Source organism: Sorex fumeus, unplaced genomic scaffold (assembly GCF_029834395.1).
Source record: "Sorex fumeus unplaced genomic scaffold, SorFum_2.1 ptg000009l, whole genome shotgun sequence".
In the NCBI taxonomy this organism is placed as follows: Eukaryota; Metazoa; Chordata; class Mammalia; order Eulipotyphla; family Soricidae; genus Sorex; species Sorex fumeus.
The window spans coordinates 705,426-727,211 of record NW_026606066.1 but is presented as its reverse complement, the minus strand read 5'-3'; the positions used below and the strand labels follow the sequence as shown (position 1 = coordinate 727,211).

At 42.6% G+C, this 21,786-nt stretch overlaps 1 protein-coding gene across 24 annotated transcripts in view; it reads left to right on the top strand.

Annotated features, from left to right (window-relative positions):
* The window catches only part of CLASP1 (cytoplasmic linker associated protein 1), a 376,782-nt gene that overhangs the window by 128,682 nt on the left and 226,314 nt on the right, over window positions 1-21,786 (top strand). For 15 of the 24 annotated variants that reach the window (XR_008791890.1, XM_056110448.1, XM_056110465.1 and 12 more), the window contains exons 10-20: window positions 1,250-1,323; window positions 2,352-2,444; window positions 3,512-3,657; window positions 4,984-5,119; window positions 6,867-6,937; window positions 8,780-8,839; window positions 11,838-11,915; window positions 13,064-13,231; window positions 15,238-15,287; window positions 16,588-16,758; window positions 19,620-19,643. Coding sequence is in view for 23 of the 24 variants with exons in the window: in XM_056110448.1 (XP_055966423.1) it covers window positions 1,250-1,323; window positions 2,352-2,444; window positions 3,512-3,657; window positions 4,984-5,119; window positions 6,867-6,937; window positions 8,780-8,839; window positions 11,838-11,915; window positions 13,064-13,231; window positions 15,238-15,287; window positions 16,588-16,758; window positions 19,620-19,643 (1,071 nt within the window). In the remaining variant the exon portion in view is untranslated. The remainder of the gene's footprint in view (window positions 1-1,249; window positions 1,324-2,351; window positions 2,445-3,511; window positions 3,658-4,983; window positions 5,120-6,866; window positions 6,938-8,779; window positions 8,840-11,837; window positions 11,916-13,063; window positions 13,232-15,237; window positions 15,288-16,587; window positions 16,759-19,619; window positions 19,644-21,786) is intronic. The other 9 variants (XM_056110468.1, XM_056110463.1, XM_056110451.1 and 6 more) reach the window with 1 other exon arrangement.

The window sequence follows — 21,786 nt, the reverse complement described above, 5'->3', positions numbered from 1 at the left end:
AAGGGTCTTTTGTGGCTGAGTCCCCAGTGATATGTGGTCTGGTGCTTCACACAGAAGAGGTGCTGGGAACTGGCTGCTCAGTGGGATCCACCCTTATGCTAGAAAAAAAAAAAGATACAGAGCCCAGTGTTTACTGTTGCCTGTTTATCCTCATTTGAGAACATAGTATGAATAGTCAGAAATAAAGATTGTCTTGAAAGCCCTTTTCTGTCTAGTTAGATCATGTTGACTCAAACTCTGAGAACCCGTCTTGTGAAAACCTAGCAAAACTCTCAGAACTATCAGTGTAAATTAGCTATGAGAGTTATAAGTTCAGAAGCCAGTATGCAAGCCTTTATTAAAGGTAAAGGTAAAGGCCCTCCCATTGATCGTCGATTTGCTCGAGCGGGCCCAGTACGTCTCCATTGGAGACTTTGTTGTTACTGTGTCTGGCATATCGAATACTCTCGGTAGCTTGCCGGGCTCTCCGAGAGGGGCAGAGGAATCGAACTCGGGTTGGCCATGTTGGCTGCGTGCAAGGCAGACGCCCTACCCGCTGTGCAATCGCTCTAGCCCTTTATTATGGAAAATAAATCTGATAACATGCTACATTGTTTTTATTTGTAGAGTTTACATGAACAAATGGGAAAAAACTTTTCTTTCAGATGATAGCAGTTTTGTGTGTGTGCGTATGTGTGTGTGCGTGTGTGTGTGTGTGTGTGTACATGCAGGGACTGAGTTTGAACCTAGGACTTTATACACATATTAGACAGATGCTCCACTTCTGAGACACATCCCTTACCCAGCAGCATCACTTCTAAATAATGCATGGATGAAAACTTGACACCGTTAAAAGTTCAAGGAAATGCAATTGCTTTCAGACTAATGGGAAGTTGAAGCGAAATTGCTAAATTGCTTAGAACTTAGTATTTCACAAATGCACGCCGTTTGCTTCCACAACTGACCTAATTTAGTTTAGTTAAATATTCCATTATGCCTGTTTGTTTGTAATCTTAATAAATTGTCTTAAGCAGTTAAAGACCAGACTATATCTCTTGAGAAAAAATAGTCTTTCAATTTCAGTGTAAGTTAATGTACGTAATATAGAATTATGCTTCATCTTGACATCAGGAATTAGTAGTTTGTTAATTCAGTCCCACTTGTACATTTTTTAAAGTTATAAATCCTCCAAAATGAAATTTTGGGTTCTCTCTATTCAGACGCCTCTAGTGCATATTATTTATATTTTGAAAACTAATCTCTTTTATAGCTGCAAAAGAAGGAGCTGGTGCTGTCGATGAGGAGGACTTTATTAAAGCGTTTGATGATGTACCTGTGGTGCAGGTGAGTGGAGGTTACTTGAGTTTGATTCAAAGTAAGGCTTACCTTGATTAAATTTTACTTTGCAATGTGTGTGTATGTGTGTGTGTTTTAAAATATAAGGTAATTTGAACTTTCGAGATGATAGGAGAACTGAGCTTGCAAGTTAGGAAATGTTGGAGCCTTTTGCAGTTTAGTTGGGAAGTGAAGAGCACAAAAGTCAAGATGACTTATCAATAAGCACTGGAGAGAAATAACCTGCTTAGCACAGCGGGTAGGGCGTTCGCCTTGCACGCGGCCAACATGGCCGACCCGAGTTCGATTCCTCCGCCCCTCTCGGAGAGCCCGGCAAGCTACCGAGAGTATTCCATATGCCAGACACAGTGACAACAAAGTCTCCAATGGAGACATTACTGGGCCCGCTCGAGCAAATCGACGATCAACGGGAGGGCCTTTACCTTTACCTCGATTAATACATATTATGTCAGGTCAGGACAAATAAAAGGCAGGAAAATAACTGATTGATAAGATTAGGTAAGAAGAACAAAGAAGCCGTTTTTTGTAAAGTTGAAGGATTTCAGTGTATGTCTGAATGGCCCCAGTACCTGCTTCAATCATTTTAGGGTCAGGTTCCTTAAGTTTAAGACCTCCCAGGATGTCTCGTTCTTGGGTAATTATTTCCCTAGGCAGTTAGGATCTGAGAATAAATGAGAAAGTAGATTTGAAAGTATTTATAGTTATAGTTAGAATGTGTTTCTATAAATAATACTGAGTAGTAAACTGCTTGTATGCCAGTGATAATTCCCATGTAGGCATTTTTCTCTTTTGTACATAAAATCACCAGTTGACTTTAAATTTTGTGTTTGAGGTCTTCTAAATGCATGAAAGTCAAAATAATACATGCATATTCATGACATGGGAGAAATAATTTCCTGGCTATTTCACTTGCAATTTCATTTGCTATTCGTTGTACCTTTCATGTAATTAAGAAATAACCCTTGTTTGTTCTGTAAGTTTTAAAATGTTGATTGTAAATTTAATGTTGCCTGCAGATTTATTCCAGCCGAGACCTTGAGGAATCCATAAACAAGATCAGGGAAATACTGTCTGATGACAAGCATGATTGGGAACAAAGAGTAAATGCTGTAAGCCATTGACTTGTGCAGTTGCAGTTTTATTGATGCACCTAAATATTCCAAATGCTTTATGAAATTATATACAACTCATAAACGTCTAGTGAATTAAATCATAAATATTTAAAATATAAATGTTCACTTGTACTTTACCAGTTCAGTGGAGTACCTCACTTCTCTATTGTGAAAGTGTGCTAAGTTAACAGCTTTTTGTATAACTTTTACTCTATGTTAACAAATACCTAAGTGTGCGTTCTTTCCTCTTTGTAGTCTAACCTTAGCGTGGATTGAATTCTATGGGAGCTGGCCAGTAAATGGAGCTTATCAGTAGCATTTTAGTATATGTCCCTTTATTGCTTCCTTCACATTACTTCTTAGAATTTTCTCCCATTTTTAATTTATTTTTTTAAAAATTATTAAACCATTGTGAGATAGTCCTTTACAATACTGTTCATGACTAGGTTTCAGTCATACAGTGTTTCAATGCCCGTCCCTCCCCCAGTGTACATTACCCAGCACCAATGTCCCCAGTTCACCCCCACCCCATGACTTTCCCCTTTATTTTTAAAAGCAGATTAATGAAAATACATGCACTGGCAAGCATTTAAGTGAGGGTGTATGTAGCTTATCTGTGAAAAGAAAGCTATTAGATACTGATTGGCTAGCAAGAAGAGAGGTGACAAAGTCGCTGTTACAGTCTGTTTCAATTTCAGACTAACCGTTTAACAGTGATATGAAAATACTGTAGGATTGGTTTGCTTCTATGATTAGAAGTGGGTAGGGGAAGGTTACTTTAAGAGAGAGCTGTCTCAAGCTGAGATAAAGGTTTTAGTTACTACATCATTATTATCAGAACCTGTTTCCTAGTTTAAAAATATTTTCATAGTGCTTAAATGACTTATGAATGATCACCAAATACTACATAATCAGAATAATTGGTTCTTACATGTTCTATGTAGATTTGTTTAGTAATTAGTTAATGTTTACCTGACCAAATCTTTTTGGAAAATGTTCTTGGTCATTTCACTTTGATGTTGGTCTCATATTTGATTTAACACTTGTTTTCTCTTATCCACCAGCTAAAGAAGATCAGATCTTTACTTTTGGCTGGTGCTGCTGAATACGATAACTTCTTTCAACATTTGCGTCTTCTGGATGGAGCCTTCAAACTCTCTGCTAAGGACCTGCGCTCTCAGGTCGTGCGGGAGGCTTGTATCACACTGGGGTAAGGATCTCAACATTTCATTTCTCTCACGATAAAACCCCTTGTTGATGCTTCATTTCTCACAAGGAAAAAACCCCTCATCAGCGTGCTTCAGAGATGGCTCATTGAATGTGCCTGTAAGGTCTCTGGAACTCACTTCTCACTAGTCGCTGAGATACATTCCAGTTATTCTCTGCCAGTACGATCACAGTAGTACCTGTCCAGTCATGGCAAATGCACAAAAAATTTTCATTTGTATTCAGTGACTTCGTTCTGAAACCTTTATCTTAAGCTTGATGCCTTGATACATCAAAGTGTGATTTTACAAATCTTTTTTTTAATTTTCATTAATTTTGCTGGAAGAATATAGCATGGTTATCAAAATTCTGTTTGTGGCTTAGAAGATTATACAATAATCTTATATAGTTGCAATAATCTTATATAGTTGCATATAATCTTATAATCTTAATCTATAAAGTTAAAGTTACAGGCATGTACTACAATAAAGTTTTACTTGCATAAGTATTTGAAATTAGAGCCTCGGTGTTAGAAAGTATGTCAGTATTTCAGAGAAGCAACCTAAGTAAGGAGGCATTGCAATTGGTTTGTAGTTTTGGCCAGAGCCAGATTTAGAAACTTGGACACTGTTAAAAATAAAAGAGCAGCTAGAGAGTTAGTACAGGGATCAGGGTGCTTACCTTGCATGCAACTGTTCTGAGTTTGATCCCTGGTACTCATATGGTCCACTAAATCCCACCAGAAACAATCTCTGAGTGTGCAGAGCAGGGAGTAAGCTCTGAGCACCACTGGCGTGGCCCCCAAACCAGAGAAATAAATTAATTAATTGGCAGAAGCAGGAAAACGGCAAGGATCATTCTTCATGTTACTGTTTTGTTGATACATGATGGATTTGTTTCTTCCTTTTTTAAGACTTTGGAATTGGTTTATTTTTTATTTTTATTATTTTATTTTATTTTTTTGCTTTTTTGGGTCATACCCAGCGATGCACAGGGGTTACTCCTGGCTCTGCACTCGGGAGTTACTCCTGGCAGTGCTCAGGAGACTATATGGGATGCTGGGAATCGAACCTGGGTTGGCCACGTGCAAGGCAAACGCCCTACCCACTGTGCTATCTCTCCAGCCCCAATGGTTTATTTTTTAAAAAGAAGCAAACTCTTGAGCTAATGGCTCCATATCAAGTCTTCCACATGTAATTAGAAGTATTTTATTCTGTATTTCACTATCTTTTTCCCCAGGTAACTTCAAAATAAAATCTCTAGAATATGCTGCTTTATATGTTTCACTGTTTGTAAGAAATAAAATTACAGTGGTTATTTCTTATTTTAGGCATCTGTCATCTGTCCTGGGAAATAAGTTTGACCATGGAGCTGAAGCCATTATGCCAACTATCTTTAATTTAATTCCAAACAGTGCCAAAATCATGGCCACATCTGGTGTTGTAGCTGTTAGGTTAATCATTCGGGTAAGCAATTTATTTATTTATTATTTATTGCTTTTTCAGTCACACTCAGAGATGCTCAGGGGTTATTTCTGGCTCTGCACTCAGGAGTTACTCCTGGTGGTGCTTGGGGGACCATATGGGATGTTGGGGATCGAGCCTGGGTGAGCCTCGAGCAAGGCAGACGCTCTACCCGCTGTCCTGTGGCTCCGGCCCAAGGGTGACTTTATATAATAAGAATCATGACATGCATACAATATGCCTCCCCTTTAGTGACAACATGGACTTTTAAGTATACGTTCTACATCATAAATAAAGGATATGGAATATAATTAGTGAGATGTTGATAATTGACTCTGTTGATTTTGTTTATTTATTTGCAGCATCCCAAGTGTTGCTCAGGGAATCTGGGACTGCTTCGGGCTCTGCTCAGCCCCGGTCTCCAGCCTGACTTTCACTGCTTGGTTGGGGCGTATGATTCTGCTCGGGCCCAGGGTGCTGGGGGCCAGCAACTCTTTATAGTGCTTTGGGCGGGATGGGGCCGCCGTGTTTGTGTACCACCTCCTGGCCTAGTGCATGCCATGTGTGCATGCATGTGCTCGCCTTTTGAGCCTCATCATTGGTTTTAAATAGGAGGCCATATTGGGGGACAATGGTACAGTGGGTTGGGCACTTGCCTTGCATATGGCTAACCCAGCTTCAATCCTTGGTATCCCCAGTGTTCTTGTGGTCTTTCAGCAATGTAGGGTTTATTTTTGAATATAGAGTCAGGAGTCACCCCTTGAGCATCACTGGATATGGCCCAAAAACCTGAGAAAAAAATAAAGTGGCCATCTTGCATCTGCTTCTGAGTTAATAAGTATTTTTTGTGTCCAGGTAATACTGCATATAAACATAGAATAAAATGCCACTTAACTTCTCTAAACACTTATTTACTTTTCAACAGTCCTCTAAGTAATTCATGTGCAGTGTTTTAGTTCAGAAAGACTTAGAATGAAATGTTCGTTACATCACCTTCTCATCTTTTCAAGTCCCTTTACCGCAGAAGCAACCCTTGAAACTCGGCTTTGTTGATGTTGACTAAAATCTACCATCACTGTAGGTTGTTTCATATTCTTTTTATTTGTTGCTGTTTGAGCAGCCTAATTTAAAGTGTGAAATCAAATTCTGGACAACATTGGACATTTTCATTGAAACATTGAGGTGTATTGGTCTGTTCCCCACTTTCGAACTCATTCTGGTATCTACTCAGATCATTTAGACTGAATACTAACAATGTGTTTTGACTTTCTTTACACTTACTTCCTATACATATATCATGGTATCTGTAGTCTTTATCATAACTTTTGGCAATATTCAACAAATTGTTTTTCTTTTTTGAAAAATCAGTGTGAGGCTGGAGAGAGAGTACTGCAGGCAGGATGCTTGCCTAGCATGCAGCAGACCTGGGTTCAATTCCCAGCATCCCACATGGTTCTAAGAGCACCGCTAAGTGTAATTCCTGAGTGCATAGTGTGGCCCCAAAACAAACAAGCCAATGAAATTCTAACCTGTATATGCATTTCCAGTAGGTTAGCAATAAAGTCCTTGTCGTTGTTTGGTTTGGGGCCCATGCTTAGCAGTGTTCCAGGGTTATTCCTAGTGGTGTTCCTTGGAGTATCATATGAGGTGCCGTGAATCCAGCACCTTACCCACTGTTCTATCTCTTGTATTAGTATTGTCTTAGTTTGGTCTTTTCAACTGTTCTCCTCTCTTTCATTTTTCTCCACAGCATACACACATCCCTCGGCTAATACCTGTCATAACAAGCAACTGTACCTCCAAGTCTGTTGCAGTGAGAAGGTAAATGTTTCAACAGTTTTCTCATATTTTTTTAAAATCCAAAGATCATATGAAATTGACTTCAGGAAGGAAAGCTCGTGTTTGGGATGTTTAATCTTAGATAAGAGTGCTGGAATAAAAGCATCGAAGGGTCATGATCTACGTGCTTAGTCTAGGAAGCAAATTGGGACAGTGTCGTGTTGTTTTTACATTTGTGTGTTGGCGGGGGTGAGTAAGTTGGGTGGGTGGAGGGGGAAGAGGAAAGGAGCCCCTGTCCCTGCACATTTCCCCCAGACATTGTCTGCCTCTGTGGTTGGTCTGAGTGAGGCAGTGACTCCATGCAAGGGGAGGGGAAAGCACTTTAACACTGAATAGTAGCGATTCAGTAGCTGATGAATGTAGGAGAAGTAAGCGAATGGCAGGACTAGGCAGCTGCTTTTTAACCCTCCCACAGTGTAGTCCAGATTCTGCCCAGTAAGAATGCTCTCTAAGACGCAGTGTGCCTTTGCCGAGCTGCCTGCTTCCTCCTTCCCTAGCCTGTCACATTGGTTGTGCCAGGTGTCTCCAAGTGGGATGTCATCTTAAGCGTCATTGACACGTTATGTATCTCATGAACATACATGGAAGTCAAAGTCGTGGGTGGGGAAAGTGGTGAGTCCAACTCTCTTGCACCAGAAAGAGAGAAATTGGCTGCTCCCCCTGGACACCTTAATTCCTAAATTAATAATCCAGTAGAGCAATCTCTGAAGATTGCTCTTGACTTTGGGATTATAGTGAGTTGGGCAGCATAGCTACTGTGGGTACTGAACCCTGACCTCCCTGTCCCTCCCTCCCCCTCTCTAGCTCTCTCTCTCCCTCCCTCCCTCTCTCTCCGTCTCCTGTCTCTCTCTCTCTCTCTCTCTCTCTCTCCCCCTCCCTCCCTCCCTCCTTCCCTTTGCCCTCTCCCTCCCTCCCTCTCTCTACCCCCCTCCTTTCTCTCTCTCACAAGATGAGGGTATAGTCAGTAGAGTAAAAGGATAAAAATAAACTTTAGTACCTGGCTGACTTTTTTTTGAAGTTGTACCCCTTCTGTTGGGCTAAAGCAATAGCGTTTGCCTTGCAAGTCGCCAAAATGGTCGACCCGAGTTCGATTCCTCCGCCCCTCTCGGAGACTCTGGCAAGCTACTGGGAGTATCTCACCCACACGGCAAAGCCTGGCAAGCTACCCATGACGTGTTCGATATGCCAAACACAATAACAACCAAGTCTCACAATGGAGATGTTACTGGGCCCGCTCAAGAAAATCGATGAACAACGGGAGGACAGTGACAGTGACCCCTCTGTTGCTGCTTTATTTATCTTGTTAGCAGAGAACGTTTGTGGCTTCACTGTCATTGAGACGTGGTGGAAGTCTCATAAAGAGGAGCCAATGTTAGAGTTTGCTATTGTTGTTGTTATCACTATTGTTTTAGGTTTTCCAGGAGAAATTCAGAAATCTTTTCCATCTTGGAAGGTAGAGTTCCTATGAAGTGTGCAGATCTTTCTTATGACCCATTCCTGGATTTTAGTGTAGATTTTAGTGTCAGTCGCTAGGATTTTGTTCTCTGGAACTGCCTTCTTAAAGTCTTAGCACTAACCATAATGCCCAAAAGGAAAGAGAGGAAAGAGAGGGACAATGGTGGTGGGAAATGTACATTGGTGAAGGGACTGGTGTTGGAGCATTACATGACTGGAACCGATTCAGTTAAAAAAATTAAAGTGCTTTGCACTGCCATTGTTACCCTTTACCAGCTATAAAGAGTACTATTGGTCTTTGAGAGAGGAAAAAGCTGTTATTTTTATGAACACAGATATTAACTAAGTCATCTCTTTTGTAATTTTTAGGCGCTGTTTTGAATTTTTAGATTTACTTTTACAAGAATGGCAGACACATTCGCTGGAAAGGTGAGTACCTGATTTGCTGATGTTCTTCCTTCTGAATTGAATCTCGAGATTTAATGCCTCAGTGAGGGGTCTAACCCGCATTGTGCGTGAGATTTTGCATTGCCACTTCTGTTAGTTTTTGTGCCACAAGACACTTGATGTTGAAAGAAGCTTTTAGTGAATTCCATCGAGTGAGGTATTTGTGTGCCTAGAGATGAGGACATTGACAAAGCCTGAATCTGAGTCTGGATTAACTCCGGTTCTGATCTTGCTGCCCATCATTCCTGTCAGTTCCAGTGAGAAGAATGCTGAGAATTGCTCTTTGTAGCAAGATGCATCTCTTAGGTCCTTACAGGGATTTTCCTCATTTGTGATAGTTCTTTTGGATTCCTTTGGGTGTGGGAAAGAAAGTCAGCAGTTTTATTTTTGTCCAAGTTAGTGTATAGCAGCTCTCCATCATCATGATGCAAAGTAGAATTTTGGCAGAATTCTTTTTAATTAAAATTTTCAAAAAAGTTGTTGGGGTTGAGTCTTCGAATAAGTCTCAGGTACCTTGTTCCCAGGCTGAGAACTCTGGGTTTTTTCTTTCAGAGTTGGGGTGGGTAGCCCCCCACAACTCCCCATACTTCCGGAAGCCCCAGTAGCCATCCCGCCTCCCACAGCCATGAAAATGTACAATCACTGGCCCAGACCATAGATTCCGAAATCTCTGGACTGCACAGCACCTCCTAAAGCAACAAACAACTTTACTAGATTTTTTTTTTATTAGTGAAACGCCATGAGGTACAGTTGTAGACTTACAAATTTTTGTGCTTGGGTTTCAGTTATACAATGACCAAGTACCCATCCCTCTACCAATGCCCATTCTCCACCACCACCCATCCCAGTATCCCTCCCACCCCCCAACCCCCCATCCCACCCTGCCTCTGTGGCAGGGCATTCCCTTTTGTTCTCTCTCTCCTTTTGGGTGCTGTGGTTTGCAAAAGAGGCATTGGGTGGCAGTCATGTTCAGTCTGTATTCTACTTTCAGCATGCATCTATCATCCTGGGCGGATCTTCCCAGCACCCTTTATTTGGTGCTCCCTTCTCTCTCTGAGCTGCCTTTACCCCTAGAGTATGTGGCTGGCCTCCAAGCCATGGAGTAAACCTCCTGGTACTTATCACAGCTATTCTTGGGTGTTAGTCTCCTATTTTGTTACTTTATGTTCCCCAGATGAATGCAGTCTTTCTATGCTGTCCCTCTCTTTCTGGCTCATTTCACTTCAGCTTACTAGATTTTTACACAAGGATGTAACAACCCTGTGAATCAGATATAACAATGTTTGCATAAATTGATTTTCTCTATCTATTGATTTTAATATTGCAGCTTTGTTACCCAATCAACATTAATTCTAGAATTGTACCAGCAGTTATGGCTTTTTTTTAAAAATTAAAACAAATAAAAGTAAAAATTACGTTGTTGGGCTAGACAGATAGTACAGCGCGAAAGGTGCTTGCCTTGAGCAAGGCCAGACCAGGTTGGATGAACACAGCATCACATGTGGTCTCAAGAGTCACGAAGAGGTGACTGTTGAGTGCAGAGCCAGGAGGAACTCCTGAGCATATCCGGGTGTAACCCCCCAAAAAATCAAACAAAAATTATAATATTGGTCGCATGCTTGCAATAGCATTGACTTACGTGGTTTTGGTCTATGAAGATGCTGCACCTTCACCACTAGCAAAGTTCCCCAGACTCGCCACCATCATCTTTGTTTCCCTAGCCTTCCTCTTCTCCCTCCCATGTGCCCTCCCGACACTGCTTGGTAATCTCATTATGGCGATTGGTGATTCAGTGCTATCCATTTGAATAGTGTATTGTAGAGGCCTTTATGGCATATTAAAAACCTTTTTAGTAGTACTTGGGTTTTAGATTTGTTTGATTTTGGGCTTCTCTCAGGGGTTACTCCCAGTTCTCTGCTCCAGGTCACTCCTAGTGGTGCTCAGAGGTTGATGTAATTGGGGATTGAACACTGGACTCTTGCTTGCAGAGCATCTGTTCAGTCAGTTGAGCTGTCTTTTCAAACTGTAGTAATGCTCTGAATAAAATGAATATTCCTGGAAGTTCTATTCCAGACTCTTAGAGTTAGAAATGAAACAAAGTCAAACCTGTAAGAGAATTCTTCCAGAAAAAAGAAAATTTCCTTTGAATCTAGAATATTTGTCACTTTCCCCAGCACTTTTCTTGTATTTTAGTCCCAAGTATCATATCCTCTTAGTGGTAGCTTTAGAATCTAGAGGTTGGAAGTGGAATGATGATATGGGAATTAATGGGTGCACAGGTGGATAGCACAGGAAGGTGTGAAGAACTCAGCATGGTCCCATATATCTCAGTCTGCCACTTAGCAGATACTCAATAAACACTTATTGAAAGGGTTGATGAAATGAGAGTAAATGAGCTGATAAGTTTAGTTAAATCCTTTTGTTCAGTGAAATCCTTCCTTGCATTCCGTCCCCATTCCTTAGAACCGCTAATTATTCAAAGTGACAATTTGTGATTTCTTCTCAGCTAGCATAGAGCATAACTCAAGAGACTATTTCTAAAATTGGTTACATAATTTATGGCATTGTTTATGTTAAATAGCAGTGAAACTTTAAAAAAGCATCAAATATATGTATTGTTGATTATCTCTTTAGTATTAAAATTATCTTTCTCAGAATTTCCATAGAAACTAGTTTCTAGCCATAGAAAAATAGGGTTTTGTGATTTAGGTTCATAAATGATTGAACTGGAAGAAACGTTAGTTATTTAAAGCCTTCGGTTGTGAGAGTAGGGTAATCAAGGAATTTAGGACTGATAGTGGGGCTGACTGGCACACGAGATGAAGTTGAAAGACCTACAAAGAGGGTTCTTTTTTTTCTAAGCTTCTGTGCTAGAAGGACTCGTCAATAAGGACTCTATTGGGAAGTTCTTTTGCATAATTTTGATCATTTGCATGTAACCATACATTGATTGTTCCCGCTTCCTTTTCCAAACATCCAGACATATATCAGTATTAGCCGAAACAATCAAGAAGGGAATACATGACGCTGATTCGGAAGCCAGGATAGAAGCCAGAAAGTAAGTGCTTCTTTATTGTCTATTGGGGATTTGGGGCCACACATGGTGGTGCTTGTGGGCTGCTCCTTGGAGATGCTCGGGGAACATTGTAGGACCCGAGATTAAACTGAGGGCCTCTGCATTCCAGGCATGAATTCCCAACCTTTAGAGCTCAGTTCATCGCCCAAGATACTTATTGTAAAATAAGTTTGAAGTGTGTGTATGTGTGTGTGTGTGTGTGTGTGTGTGTGTGTGTGTGCGCGCGCGCGCATGCTCAAGCGCACATGCGTTCATGCTCTGGGGGGCAGGGAGTAGTGGTGCTGTTTGTCTATTTTGGTTTTGGGCCACATCCAGCAGTGCTCAGTGCTGACTCGCCGTTCTGCACTCAGGGAACACTCCCGGCTGGGTTTGGGAGATGTATATATAGGGCCAGGGATTGAACCCTGGTCTGCTGGGTCCAAGGCCTTACTCACTGTACTATCTCTGTGGCCCCATATTGTAAAACAAATTTTTAAAAAATTTTGTGACCCCCCCCACCCCCGCCCCATTGGGGTTGGGATTCATGTTGGCTGTATCATACTACCTTTGATTTACTTGATCAGGATATGAGATTCTTTCCCTGTGATCTATTTGGCCCAATGTCCCCTTTCCTGAAACAGTTACTAAGCAACTCCTGGAAAGCACCCCAAATTGTAGAGAGACCACTACCACTCTGCCCACACTCTGCCCACCAACCCCCGGGGCTTGGTATTGCCCCACTTGAGAAGCATGCTCTGCTCTAGATGTTCTAACTCCATTTTCCTAAGAAGTTTTTCAAGTTAGGTCCTTTAATTTTCTTTCATTTTTTAAATTTTTTATATTTTTAAATTAATTTCTTTTTTTTACAAAGCTGTTTATGATTAGGTTTTAGTCATACAATGTTCCAACACCCATGATTCTTTAATTTTCCGCTTATAAACTTGTCTCTGGAATTCAGAGAAGTTAAATAACTTGCCAGTGTTCAGAAACCAGCAAGCTGTGAATTCAGGTTTTTTTTTGTTCATACTCTGTACCTTATTCCATGCTGCAGGTCACGAGGGTCGTGGTCCTCTGAACGGTGTTAAATGGCGTTCTCTGGCGCTCACTTGTGACGGCCCAGGGACTGACAGGAAATTGTCTATTTTCCGTAGGTGTTACTGGGGTTTCCACAGTCACTTCAGCAGAGAAGCGGAGCACTTATACCACACTTTGGAATCCTCCTACCAGAAAGCCTTGCAGTCCCATTTGAAGAACTCTGATAGTATCGTGTCCCTGCCGCAGTCTGATCGCTCATCTTCTAGCTCCCAAGAGAGTTTGAAGTAAGGAATCCAGTTGTGCTTTTTTTAAATTATTTTTTAAGAGCATTACAAAAGCCATTCATGATTAAATTTCAGTCATACAGTATTCCAACATCCATCCTTCCAGCCGTGTACATTTCCCAGCACTGGTGTCTCCAGTCCCCCCCCCCCCCCATCACCCCCCACCCTCTATCTCTGTGGCAGGCACTCTCTTGTGCTCTCTCTCTCTCTCTCTCTCTCTCTCTCTCTCTCTCTCTCTCTCTCTCTCTCTCCCCGCTCTCCCGCTTCTCTCTCCTCTCCATCCCCTCTCCTCTCTCCCTCTGGCCTCCCCGCCCCCAACCCCCATTTAGGCATTGTTTTCAATATTGATACTGAAAGGTTATCAAGAATATCCCTAATCTAATTTTAACACTTGGATCTTGCCAAGTATGATCATTCCCAGCTATTATTGTCATTGCGATGTCTTCTCTATTTTCCCTACTCCCCCACACACTTATGGTTAGTTCCAACCATTGACCAGTCCTCCTAACCCCTGCACAGGCACCGAAGTAGCCCCTCCCCGACAGGTACACCAGTGGCGGGGAGGGGGGAGTTGGCCTCTAGGATGGCATGCCCGGCTACCAGACCCAGTTGTGCTTTTTGTGTTAGTGAAAATTGCACAAATTCTGGCTGGGTGTTTTATTCTGTTTCTGTTGTAACAGAACATCCCCAGTCAGAGGGGCCTTCCTCTCCCCCTGACTTTGGATGTGATAGGCTGGATGATACTGTGGGATATGTTAGAAAATAATTGACCTTGTTCTTTACTATAGGAGGGTTTTCTTTGTTGTTGAATTTGTATTGGGGCACTGATTTATAATACTGTTAGTGGTAGTTTCACGCAGACATCATTTCAACACTATATCCACCCGAATGCCCTCCTCTAAGTTCCTAAATGCCTCTCCCGTTCTTCCCACCACCTCTGCTCCTCACTTCTGTAAGCTAAATTCTATGAACCAACTCTGGTTCTGTGGCTTTTGGCCATTTGTTGCTTTATTGCTATTCTTTTTTTTTTTTTTAGGTCCCATAGCTGTGGGAGATCATTCTGTGTCTATCCCTTCTTCTTCTTCTTCTTCTTTTTTTTTTTTATGGGGGTGGGAGAGTAGCCAAACCCAGCAGTGTTCAGGACTTACTCCTAACTCTGCACTCAGGGATCACTCCTGGTGGGCTTGAGAGAAGGATGCCAGGGATCAAACCTGGGTCAGTTGAGTGCAAGACAAGCACCCAACCTGCTATACTGTAACTCCAACCTCTTTCCTTCCAACTGACTGCGTTCAGTATAATATTATGTAGTTGCGTTCATGTTACAGAGAATTGCATGAGTTTTGTCCTTCTTCTAGCTACATTATATTCCATTGTGTATATATCACAACTTCTTCTTTTTTTAGTGCTTTTTTGGGTTCACACCCAGCGATGCTCAGGGATTTTTCCTGGCTCTGCACTTAGGAATTACTCCTGGTCTGGCAATGCTCAGGGGACCATATGGGATGCTGAGGATCGAACCTGGGTCTGCTGCATGCAGGGCAAACACCCTCCCTTCTGAACTATCACTCTGGCCCCCTCTTACAACTTCTTGATCCAGTTAAACATTTGGGTTGTTTCATATCTTCCTGCCATAATAGTTTGTAGGAAAATTTATATGACTATCCTAAGATACAGTTTTGGAGTAGCATAAATGAATTATTTCAGGTGTTTTTAAAGAGAGCTCAACTTGAATCAGACAGATTTGGAAAGGAGCAGCATTTGTCATCTTCCCTCTTTACTTTTAATTCATCTCTAGGTGCAGCTCTTTCAGGCTTAGAGAGTAAGTTTTAAAATTAGGAAGTTAGGAGTTGAAAGATTGAGTTCGAAGTGACTTGAGAGAAGCACTCGTATCATAGTTCCAATAGTACATTCCTATGGTTCATTTACATAGTACATTCTATCTAACCTGTGTAAATGCAGATAAAGTGTGCACTTGATAGTAAACAGAAGTCTACCTTTATTTTCAGCCGACCACTCTCTGCCAAAAGAAGCCCCACTGGAAGTACCACCTCGCGAGGTAAGACTTGGAGTCGTGGGACTAGCAGTCCATGGGGAGGGGGTCTGGGTAATTTATGCCACATTAAGAGAAAACAAAAACTGGCTAGATGTGCGGCCAGAGTGATAGTACAGTGGGTAGGGCATTTGCCTTGCACGTGATGCAATGGGACCAGGTTCCAGTCTTGTTTCTCTGCCTCTGGTGAAGGATTTGCTCAAGATAGTAGTTGTGGTTAGTTTCTGTGTGAAAGTGTAATTGAAATGGTAGAGGTTGGGGATTGGTGGATTGGGGTTAGGGGACAGAAACAAGGGGTGTCTCTAGGGGAAATGTGGTGGACTTAACCACCAAGATTCCAGAATCTGCTCCTATCCCAGCAGCCAATGAATGGCCTCCTCTCTGCACCCATTGAGAGGTGCTGGGGTGACTCTCTTCTTTGTGCTCTGACCGTCCTGGTGTGAACTCCACTTTTCTCGCAGTCACTGCAAGGCAGAGACATTTCAAGGGTGACTTAGGCAGAAAGAAGTTGAGCTCTGAGGGACCAGGGAGATGCTCAAGTGGCAGAGCCCAAGCCTTGCATGTGCTTGGCCCTAGATTAGCACTGCATGGTTTCCCTAGCACCAGGGGATAGGGCCTCCACAAAAGAAACAGCCTTGTGACTGTCTCTCTCCCCTTCTTCCACTTCGAAGTCACTCCTTTGCTCTAATCCCATGATACGAAAGTGAGGAGAATCTGATTAGGGTAGCAGTTGGGGAGGGGTCTGGGTAATTTATACCACATTAAGAGAAAACAGAAAAACTGGCTAGATGTGCGGCCAGAGTGATAGTACAGTGGGTAGGGCGTTTGCCTTGCATGTGATGCGATGGGACCAGGTGTTCCATCCCCAGCATCCCTGAGCACTGGCAGGAGTAATTCCTGATTGCAGAGCCAGGAGTAACTCCTGAATACTGCTGCGTGTGACTCAAGAACCAAGCCAGACCAAACTAAACCAAGCGAGAAAAACCTGGCTAGATAGAAACAGTTTGCGTTTGGCCTGTGCTGCTGTGAGCCAGTCATATGGCCCATTTCTTTGGGGCTTATGGTCTCTGATGACAGGGGACAGATGTAGTATGGGTAGGTAAGAGCCATGTTCACTTTTAATGCCCTTCAGCGTTAGCTGCAGTCTGTCTTCCGTCGCCAGGAGAAACTCAGTGCTGTATGCCAACCTTTTTAAAAAAAATTTTAATGCTTGAGACTTGTTTTCAGGAAATTCAAAATAATTTCAAACATTACACGTCAAATCTTAACATAGTCCTTACTGATGTTTTCTCCCGCCCCGTGGAAGGTTCCACAGTCAGTACCAAATCGGCGGCAACAACTGGGTCCCTCCAGCGGTCTAGAAGTGACATCGATGTGAACGCGGCAGCCAGTGCCAAATCCAAGGTCTCTTCGGTTCCTGGCTCGACGCCTTTCAGCTCCGCTGCGGCCTTGCCTCCTGGCTCCTACGCATCCTTAGGTAACCACACCCCGATGCCTCGGCTCCTGGTCCTGCTCTCTCTAGTGACATTTTACTCTTCGTTCCAGTTTAATTAGCAGATGTGGGGGGACATAATTGAAATTCTCACTGTTGCGAGACTGCCATTTAAGTCATTGACTTTTATCCACCTCCTGCTGGTTCCCAGCCCCACTTGTGTATTTTCTTTCCCTGGAGCCTCGTCCTTTGTGGTGATGAGTAAGTAAACTGTGCTCCCTTGGTGGGACATGGACCGGAGACTTGGGAACCCTCCATCTTTCCCTGCACCTGGCTTCCCCGAGATAGCTGGCCAGCCAGCGCAGAGGCCACCTCCCTGCCCACAAAGCTCGTAGGAGCAGAGCCAGAGAATGTTACTGAAGGATTTGCCAGAGGCAGTTGTAGTCAGATAGTTTTCACTGTGAAAGTGCAATTGGAGTGGTAGAGGTTAGGGGGTTGGGGTTGAATTTGGGGACAAAAACAAGGGGAAATCTCTAGGGGATTGTGGTGGTCTTACCACCATAACTTTACCTGCCCAAGGACGCATCTTCCTTCCATGAGCCATTCATGCACTTATTTTAATGATAGTCCAAAAATTGGGGTTTTTTTTTAAAACATTTTTTAAAAAGAATTATTACGTGGCAAACTTAAAGGTTAATTTCTTAGTTTTTCAGCATTCAACACTGGCTATAAACATACAAGTTTACAGGCTGTATGTGTGTTCTTACAAGGCTGCTAGTTCACGATATCTTGTAAGAGCAAAGTTGTTCAAATTCAACAGATGAGGATTTAGCGAGATGATTTTTATCTTAGATTTTAAAGTAATGAGTATTTAAATGTCATGAAATATTGAGACAGAACTGCTTATGCTGCTTACAGACTTAATTTCAAAGTCCGTTTTCAAATGAATATTCTTTAAATGTTTGGAGCATTTAAGAGAAATTCAAGAGGTTACCAGTCCTGCCATTCATTTGCGTGGTAAACCATGATCAGGTTATGGAATCTTGGAGCCTGTTTTCTGTACCCATAAACCAATCATAATTTTCTGAGTTGTAACTTAGATATCGGGCTGGAGCGATAGCACAGCGGGTAGGGCGTCTGCCTTGCACGCAGCCAACATGGCCGACCCGAGTTCGATTCCTCCGCCCCTCTCGGAGAGCCCGGCAAGCTACCGAGAGTATTCGATATGCCAGACACAGTAACAACAAAGTCTCCAATGGAGACGTTACTGGGCCCGCTCGAGCAAATCGACGATCAACGGGAGGGCCTTTACTTTATTACTTTACTTTAACTTAGATATCTAGTAGGGATACACAATTATGTGAAAGTCATTTGGAATGTTATCATACTAAGATGAAGGGAACTGGACAGGACAGGAACATCACTCATTTGAAAGGTATATATTCTGGAAGATTTGTTTTGTCGGTCTCGTTTTCTCTATAGAAATATTCAGACATCCATACATTTCAATTGGGAAGAAATTCACTAAAAACTCTTCTAATCCAGGGCTTCTTAAGTTCTTTCCAGTGAGACCCCTTTCTACCTGAGAGATTTTTATGAGGCCCCAGTATGTAAAATGGACATGCAAATATCAAATAATCACTGTTAATAAATCAGATTTATTTTTAAAACACGTTTTTCATCGACTCCACATTCAGGAACACACCCATATGGGGCCATGACCCACAGTCTAGGAATCTAGGTGTTGTTCTACAGTTTAACCATCCAGCATTTGGTAGGTATGTTTATGATACTGTTGAGATCTAATTGAGTTTGGGAGAAGTTAGATTTCTCCTGTAGTGAAAAGATCCTATTAATTTTAGTCCAAATTTAAGTATGTACTTGTGTTTCAGTACATTTGATCCACCTTAATTTATATTTGAGGTATGTCTTTTAATTGAAAATATGAATAAGAAGTAGCTTGTGGGGTGTTCAGTACTCTGATTTCCAGTGCCTATTTAAAATATTTTAGTATGGATCATGTTTAGTATGGAGTCATCTTGGTTATTATAGCGAACACCAGCACTAAGATCTTTGGGTCTGATGATACCCAGCTTACCTTTTTGAAGCACTTGATGCTGAATTTTTAGCCCACTATGATCTCCCAGCCCCCAGGGCCAGAGTATTAATGAGATCCCTTACTAACATATAATAGTTAGACACTTGATCATTTCCTGAGAACTCTCTCTACTTTCTTTAGGCCCTGCAAATAAAAACATGAACTATAAAGTAATAGTTCTGTGCAGTTCTTATAATTCCTGGTTAGGCTGACATGTGACTTCCGTGCAGAAGCATAGTAGTATCAAAGCTGATGATCCTTTTCCAAACTTCCAGAGTCCAGACACGTGAGGGAAGATATGGAATCCGTAGGCCTTGAATCAGGTACCATGCTGTCCGGCTCTCTGCTGCTCACAATGTAGTGGGAATAGGCCTTGCTAGAACCAGCTTCTCTGAGCGTTTTTCTTGCCTCTGCCCTTTGGGTGACTCTAGTGTTTTAGCTCTTCAGTCGTGTCCGCCTCACCCCTAAATCTGCTCGTACTTTGTCCTGAGGAAAGCGAACACCCAAGAGGAAACCGTTGGCTAAGTTGAAGCAGCAGTCACGCCATTGGCTGAGGCACTTGCCGGTGCCCTGTTGGGTTCTGGTCTCCGGAGCCCTGGCACAACCTCCTGATCTGACCAGTTCGGCCAGACCGCTAGGTTGACTTGCTTCAGACACCGCCTCGCTGTTGGACGTGTTTCCCTTCGAATTTGATTTCCGATGGGACTTTGGCATTTTGCGTAGCTTGATAACATTCTGCTTTTTTAGTTTCTTAGTGTGACTAACTCTTCCCTTGTTACCCCTTCCCTTGTTTTTGATTTGCTTAAAGATGGTACTGCCACTAAAGCAGAGGGTAAGCGGTTTGTTTTTGTGAATGAGGTGTGTCTGCCTCCCACTGGTCCTGTTACCCCAAGTGTTGTGTGGTGTGTCCACTGTCCGCCCCAGGCCCCTGCATGGCACGCTGCACGCTGTCTCCTCTTCGCTCTTCTTCACTCCGTACCCGCTGACCCCAGCCGTACCCCCACCTCAGCTCACTCCTCCTCCTTCGCCCGTCATCGAAATTCTGTTTCTTTGGGTTCTGATGTGTGCTGTGTTGGTGCTGATGGCCCACCTGGGGAAGAGCATTGATGGCATCGAGTGTGCTGTCATCCTCACGGATATCCTCAACAGTTGGGCTACACAAAAGCTTCACCCTCACTCTGGCTTCCTTTGGTTTTCTTTTTCCTTTCTTGCTTTTGTGGGCCTCTCCAAATTGCCTTTCTTGTTTTGAAAAGAAGAGTTCAGTGAGTGTCAATTATGCAAGTCCAAGACAACTAAGATTTTCTGCCAGATAATCAAAAAAAAAAAAAGAATGCCTTACTCTTCCCCAAAGATGCTGCATCCTTGACGCATACCCCCTGCATTTATGCTCACTCGTGTACTCATCACCCGTGGTTTACGTGCATTCTGTGTTTCATGTTCTACGCTATCTACAGGGATATACGTGGTGACAGGAATTCGCAAGTCAAATTCTCTTATTTTTTCAGATGCCATTCTTAAACTCTCCTGAATTTTGTATTGTCTTTTGAATTTTAGACGGCATTCGAATCTGTGCAGGTCTTAGACTAACTCATGCTAGAGAAGGTTATCCTGAAGGCCTTTGGATAAAGTATATGGAAATGCTTCAGAATAATTGACGTTGAGAAAAATCTCACCTCCTGAGACCCACCAGTCTTCAGAGTAACTTGTTTGGCACAGCCAGTATATTCCATATATTATTTAGACATTATACAAGACTAGCATGCACCGTCAACTAAGTTTTATCTCGTAGGTGCAGTTTGCACAGTCTCTTTTTAGGGGTAGTGTTTGGAACCACATCCAGTAATGCTCAGGGTATACTCGGGGCTCTGCACTTAGGAATCACTCCTGGCAGTACTCGGAGGACCGCTGGGGATGCCAGGGATCGAACCCAGGCTCGTTGTGTGCAAGGCAAGCGCCCTACTCGCTATGCCCACTCCAGCCTCCTGCAGTCTAAGGCAATTATGAGAGGAAGAATTAGTCATGGAAAAGATTTTAGAAAATGAACATAGTCCCCTTAGCAGTGTTTCGCAGACTTACTTCATTGTGAGAATCAGCTATATGCTTGGTAAGAGAAGAGAGTCCTGGGTAGATAGTACAGGGGTTTATGGCACATACTTTGCATGTGGGTTGTTTTAGTTCAATCGTTCACCACTCTCTTGTCCCTCAGCACCATTAAACAGGGCCCTGAAGGCCCTGAGCACCATCAGGATGGTCCTGTTCCTCTCTAACACCACAAGGCCTAGAGCACCACATCTTCCCTCTGAGAATCCTCATTAAGTTTGTAAGGAGTTAGAGAATCCAAATTTTTAACAACCCCCGTTGAGAGATGCTTAGGGTTGTAAAAGTTTATGAAATGAAGTTTCTAAAATGAAAAATGGACAAAATCCTTTGTCACAAAGAGAACCTCATGTGTGGCAACAGGAGATTGAGTTTGGTTATGATTATGATTGGAGATGGGCCGGAGCGATAGCCCAGCAGTAGGGCGTTTGCCTTGCATGCAGCCAACATGGCTGACCTGAGTTCTATTCCTCCGTCCCTCTCGGAGAGCCCGGCAAGCTACCGAGAGTATCTCGCCTGCACGGCAGAGCCTGGCAAGCTCCCCGTGACGTCTTCGATATGCCAGACACAGTAACAACAAAGTCTCCAATGGAGACGGTACTGGGCCCGCTCGAGCAAATCGATGAACAACGGGAGGACAGTGACAGTGATGATTGGAGGATTTTTCTTTTTTTTTATTTTGTTTAAGGCAATTGTGCATTTTTCTTTCTCTAAGAAACATCCTGAGTATTCCCTCTGCTTTGGATGAAGGGGGACTGTAAGGCGGGATGCAGTCATGTCATGAAAAAAGAAATGAAGACATAATGTCTTCATAATGCAGGAAAACATTTTATATGGTGCTGTGATTTAATAAGCCAATGTAAACAACTGAAGTCAGC